This window comes from Oncorhynchus mykiss, chromosome 24 (assembly GCF_057628025.1).
Source record: "Oncorhynchus mykiss isolate SJ-2025 chromosome 24, ASM5762802v1, whole genome shotgun sequence".
NCBI classification, from domain to species: domain Eukaryota; kingdom Metazoa; phylum Chordata; class Actinopteri; order Salmoniformes; family Salmonidae; genus Oncorhynchus; species Oncorhynchus mykiss.
Window position 1 is genome coordinate 38976193 of NC_143045.1, and position 6000 is coordinate 38982192.

At 44.6% G+C, this 6000-nt stretch overlaps 1 protein-coding gene across 4 annotated transcripts; it reads right to left on the reverse strand.

Annotated features, from left to right (window-relative positions):
* Positions 1-834: 834 nt before the first annotated feature.
* LOC149972433 (extracellular calcium-sensing receptor-like) lies at positions 835-5767 on the reverse strand. Of its 4 annotated transcripts, XM_090219082.1 has the most exons (7): positions 5484-5767; positions 4765-5059; positions 4040-4329; positions 3514-3794; positions 3109-3317; positions 2020-2365; positions 835-1751 (listed from the first exon to the last, which is right to left on the reverse strand). In XM_090219082.1, exons 1-7 carry the CDS (start codon positions 5765-5767, stop codon positions 835-837), a joined length of 2622 nt encoding a protein of 873 aa, XP_090075208.1. The 4 variants fall into 4 exon arrangements, with proteins under 4 accessions (XP_090075208.1, XP_090075209.1, XP_090075211.1 ...); XM_090219083.1 differs by lacking the exon at positions 5484-5767 and having other exon boundaries at positions 3499-3794; positions 4765-5058; XM_090219085.1 differs by lacking the exon at positions 5484-5767 and having other exon boundaries at positions 3109-3332; positions 3517-3794; positions 4765-5040.
* Positions 5768-6000: the final 233 nt, after the last annotated feature.

The window sequence follows — 6000 nt, forward strand, 5'->3', positions numbered from 1 at the left end:
ACATTCATTCATGTCATTATAGAATAGACATTTCGGCGGTTGTCGGTCTTCGCATTCAATGATACCGAATTCATAGCTGCAGACTAATAGTTAATATCAAAGACTTGTTCTTATTCTGTCGGTATCAATAGTCTAAGAGTTTAACTCTTTTGGGATAGGGGGCAGCATTTTCACTTTTGGATGAATAGCGTGCCCCGAGTGAACTGCCTCCTACTCTGTCCCAGATGCTAATATATGCATGTAATTATTAGTATTGAATGGAAAACACTCTGAAGTTTAATAATTAATAATTGAGTATAACAGAACTCATATGGCATATTGTGTAATGCACAAAGTAGATGTCCTAGCAGACTTGCTAAAACTATAATTTGTTAACAAGTGTTAAAAATGTGTGGAGTTGTTGAAAAACGAGTTTTAATTACTCCAACTTAAGTGTATGTAAACTTCCGACTTCAACTGTGTATGAAAATGTTTATTATATTATTATAATACATAATATGATGCATTACAATATCAATTGAACACATGCACTTCAATGTTATATCAATTCATATAGGAATAAAGCTTTTCTCCAACAACATGGAAGTGGTTCCACTCTGTAGGCTCCTGCTAATCACATCATTTAGCAGGTAAAATCAGATTTTAACACTCTAGATTTGAACAATCTCACATAACATTGGAATATCTAAAGTGAACCTGTGTCCTGTTACTACTTACAATGTTACCAATGATTAGCTGCTAAATTGTTGTTCATCTCTGTCAGAGTAGTCCTCCCTAACTCTATGAAAGACCACATAACTGAACGTTACAATGTCTGTTCCCGTCAATATGTTCTTAATAACGTATATCATTGGATGTCTTCTCCATGAGGTGTTTCTTGGTGTTCTTCTCCGGCCTGAACAGAATAATAAAGCATTTAGGAACAAATAATAGAAAGAACAACCCAAAGCTAGAGGTGATGATGGCAAAGATCTCCACAGCTACAGTCAACTTCCCTGGAGAGCTGACATAAGCTGGGATAAAGGTGATCCAGACTGCACAGAATATGAGCATGCTGAAGGTGATGAATTTGGCCTCATTGAAGTTATCAGGTAGCTTCCGAGCCAGAAAAGCCAGCACAAAGCACAAGAGAGACAGGAGTCCTATATAGCCCAACACAGCCCAGAAACCAATAGCTGAACCCACATCACACTCTAGAATGATCTTTTCCTTGTAGGTAGTGAGGTTTTTAATGGGGAAGGGAGGGGACAGGACCAACCACAGAGTGCATATCAAAGCCTGGACAAACGTGAAGGACACTACAGTCAATCTCTGCTGTGGAGGACCAAACCATTTCATGACATTACTGCCTGGAATCGTAGCCCTGAAGGCCATCAACACCACTATTGTTTTCCCCAGAACACAAGAGATGCAGAGAACGAAGGTGATCCCAAACGCTGTGTGACGCAGCATACAGGACCATTCAGAGGGCCGGCCAATGAAAGTAAGAGAACACAGAAAACACAGAGTCAAGGAGAAGAGCAGCAGGAAGCTCAGCTCAGAGTTGTTGGCCCTGACAATTGCCGACGTTCGGTGGTGGTAGAAGACGGTTGACGTGGCGATGGCCAAACAAGCCCCGCCCACAGAGCATGCGGTCAGGATGATTCCGAGGACCTCGTGGAAGGACAGGAACTCCACAGGCTTAAGGATACAGAGGTCTCTCTCAGCGTTGGGCCAGTACTCTTCGGGACAGATCTGACAGTCTGAAGAATCTGAACAGGACAAAACAACAGACATCAAATGTTAATAATAATAGATTCAGGTTTTATTTATTTACAAATACATGTCCCACAATGCTGCACTTTTTCAGTTTACAATAAAGAATGTTGAATTAATGTGCAGCTTACATGAGATAATATGAACAGGAACATGATTGACAGACACTACCTTTGTAGTGCTGGTAATATGAATAAACCACTACTTTGTAAACCGTGATAGAAATTACTAAACATTTTATGCCAACTATTCCTATAGTCTTACCTGTGTTATTACTGATCTCTCCCTCTGCACATTGGATACAGTCATAACAGCATACAGGCTTTCCTTTCTGTATAGCCTTACGAGTCCCTGGGGGACAGCTCTCACTGCACACTGACACAGGTACTTGTGTACTGTTCTTTACCCAGGTGATTTCCCTGTTGATGTCAAACCTCTGGTCAGGAGGCAGGGACGCATCATATCGCCCCACTGTCACAAACTCCATCTTTCCACTCTCCCTTGTCTGCCAGTTGACCAGCTCATAGTTGGCCACTGGGTCCCCGTTGGCATCGAAAGACACCTGGTACCCGTTACGAGAGAAGTTCACCCTCCTCAATCTCTCCAGGACCTGGGGTTTGGAAGGGCAAGGGAGAGAGAGAGAGAGAGAGAGAGAGAGAGAGAGAGAGAGAGAGAGAGAGAGAGAGAGAGAGAGAGAGAGAGAGAGAGAGAGAGAGAGAGGATGTGAGAGAAGGAGAGAGGTGAGGAGAGATGGAGATAAGGGAAGAGAGAGATGAGTGAGAGGATAAGAGACGAGAGATAGATGGAGAGAGTGGAAGAGAGAGATGAGTGAGAGGATGAGAGATGGAGAGATAGATGGAGAGAGGGGAAGAGAGAGATGAGTGAGAGGATGAGAGATGGAGAGATAGATGGAGAGAGGGGAAGAGATAGATGAGTGAGAGGATGAGAGATGGAGAGATAGATGGAGAGAGGGGAAGAGAGAGATGAGTGAGAGGATGAGAGATGGAGAGATAGATGGAGAGAGGGGAAGAGATAGATGAGTGAGAGGATGAGAGATGGAGAGAGATGGAGAGAGGGGAATAGAAAGATGAGAGATGGAGATAGATGGAGAGAGGGGAATAGAAAGATGAGAGATGGAGAAAGGGGAAGAAATATGTAAAAAAAAGAAATGTAGAGAAGGGAAGAGAGATAGAGAGAGGGAGTTAGAGAAACAGAACATTAATTCAACTCATATTTATCAGATGTGTTACTTCAGAAGAAGTTGTAAAGTATAATGAGAACTCCACGGCCTTCATACATGTAGTCTATATAAACATATTTATCAGGAAATGATACTACAGACTTGTCATTCACCTGTGTTGGCTTCACATTAAGGTTTTTGTCACAGTTCACAGTGGAGTTTTCTCTCTCTTCACAAACGATGCTGTGGATGGCGTTTGCTATGGCATAAACAGCTTTATACACCATGTTAGTGACACGCAGCTGGGATGTATCTGTGTAGGGGGCCTGTAGCTGCTGTATATCCTCACTGCCATCACACACCTTCTCTTCAACCCCAACACCTGTAGATGAGGTCCCTACAGACAGACAGACAGACAGACAGACAGACAGACAGACAGACAGACAGACAGACAGACAGACAGACAGACAGACAGACAGACAGACAGACAGACAGACATGTAAATAGATAGATAGACTGATGGATGCATGGATGGATGGATAGATAGATAGATACATAGATACCTGTCTCCAGCCGACAGCCAAAGGCTCCCTCCCAGAACTCAGTGAGCGTGGGAGAGTTGGACACCTTCTGTGGCGAGAGGTCCAGGAGGAAGTCCCTAAGACCGGGGATGATAGAGCGTTGGATGCCAAATCCAATGGCCCCGGCACACAGACCGAAACGCAGCATATCTGGGTCAGTGACCCAGGTCTCGCTCCCGATCCACTGGCGGGGTGGAGAGGGCAGGCGTTCCATCTCCTCCAGCAGGATCCTCATGTCCCCAGAAGATACGAATGCAACCACCACCGGGGCTGTGGAGCTGGGGAACATGATTATATCATATGCTTAATATGCTGGTCATGTTTGTCATTCATTGGAATGTCTCAGTGAAGTGAACATGAACATTAGTATTAATCAACACTTTTGACATGCTTAAGATATGCAAATCATGTTGGTCTCACAGATCAGCTTTGGGAGAAGAGAGAAATTAAAAACAATAGTATTTTTTATAATTATGGTCTTGCATTTATATGAATGAAAAGTTCACAAGTAATCACGGATCACCTGCGGATCACATCGGCCACCCGTTGCACTCTGCTGAGTGGGCTGGTACGGGAGAAGGCTTCAGAATACTCCACACAGATGCCTTCTTCTTGTGCTGCCTGAAGGAAAGCAGCCATCCCGTTATTACCGTAGTCAGAGTCGGAACGGACCGCCCCAATCCAGGTCCAGCCGAAGTGCCTGATGAGGTGGGCCAGAGCGGCAGCCTGGAACTGATCACTGGGGATGGTTCTGAAGAAGGTTGGATACTGTTTCTTATCACTCAGACACGCACAGGTGGAAGAGTGGCTCACCTTGGTAAAAACAGACAGTCGAAAACATGAGAAAGAACATCATGTCGGCCAAACGAGTCTCAGTTATTGGCTACTTTCTGCTTTTTTTTATTTTGCTATGTAGTTTGATGTCAGGGAGACATTAATAATAATAAGCAATCTCATTGTTTTTCATTAGGCCAGAATGAAAAAGGTACACAAAACTGTAACACAATTCCCTGGTCTCCCATAACAACCTAGCCTATGAAAGATAGTCCTCAGATCATGACCCATAATCCTCGGTCTATGTTCAAATGCCTAGAGAAGTTCTCCAGACTCATCGTCCTCAGTCTTGTTCAAATGCCTTTCTCCACATAATTTCACACAGAAATGTATATTCCTGAAAGAAAGGAGAATATACATTAGGAATACAGTAAATTAAAAGAAGCTGAATGATTTATTTTCACAGGAGTTTACCTGAGGAATGCCGAAAGGGCCTATGACGCGCAACATGCTGATGGTTGGTGTGGAGGCAGACTCGCCCACGATAGCTGTCACTGTAGCCGACCCCGAGCACTGTTCTCCGGTATCAAACATGGGGTCCAAGCCGTTAGCCAGCTGGAAGGCCACTTTCACGGCTATAGGGACCGAGGCACAGGAGTCATGCACTTGATAACCAAGCATGATACCCGGTAGAAGGTAAGAACTGTTGTTAATCTCCTCAACTGCGAAGATCATGGCGCGCGAGAAGCGTAACTCACGGGAATCCATACTGTAAATAGATGATGGGTCAGTGAGCACCTCCTGATGAATGATGAACTAGACTATAGAATGTTTCCATGGCAAACAACCTAATATCTAGTATTATTTTCCATACCGTCTATATGACTACACTTTTGTTGTCTGTAATTGAGGACACTGTATTATAGTCTGCATTTGAAAATGTGATCCTTTGTAACAGTAGGCTTTACCTTCTCTTTTAATCTGTCTTTAAAAACACAGTTAATCTGTCTTTAAAACACTGTTAACCTGTCTTTAAAACACTGTTTACCTGTCTTTAAATACACTGTTCATCTGTCTTTAAAACACAATTTATCTGTCTCTAAACACACTGTCTCCATGTCTTTAAAACACAATTTATCTCTCTCCCCACACAGCCACAGTCCTGTCCCCTGCTCCCTCTTGCGCTCACTGACCTCCCTGTGCACTGCAGGGGCTCAGGCAGGCTGGTGTAGCTGTGATCCACAGTGTGAATATAGTAATGGATGGAGAAAACACCCCCGATGACAAAGTCCCCGTCCTGGGAGAACGCCGGAGGACGAGGGGTGCCTTGGAGCCTGCATCTGATAGACTCCAGCCCAGAGGCTGAGACAGAGGCAGACGAGAGCAAGGCAAGCCCACCAGCCACCACAGCTAGATGGAGTAGAACCAGACTACCAGCCAGACTTGGATCCAGAGCAGGAGTCGGAGAGAGCCTCATTCCCCTGATGTGTAGAAGGTATGGAGTAATACAGCGCCACACAGACCCATATAGGTCAGGATACCTCTCTTCTCTGGGTTAAATACCCACTGTACCTCTGTGGGGATTCCTCTGGGGGCCACACTGTGGGTATGGCCATGCCAGGGAGGGAGGGGTTAGAAGCTGCTCTGCTCACTCAGTCAGGTCCTGCTTCTTTCAGATATAGAGACTGCATGCACCAGCGTAAGCCCTAA

Bases quoted from the DNA above. Each gene is read 5' to 3' on its own strand.
- LOC149972433 (XM_090219082.1), bottom strand. From the start codon at position 5,767: ATGAGGCTCTCTCCGACTCCTGCTCTGGATCCAAGTCTGGCTGGTAGT. The intron at 4,330-4,764 runs GTAAACTCCTGT...GTTTTTACCAAG, and splicing joins GCCCTTTCGGCATTCCTCAG to GTGAGCCACTCTTCCACCTG. The intron at 3,318-3,513 runs GTCGGCTGGAGA...CCTCATCTACAG, and splicing joins CTGGGAGGGAGCCTTTGGCT to GTGTTGGGGTTGAAGAGAAG.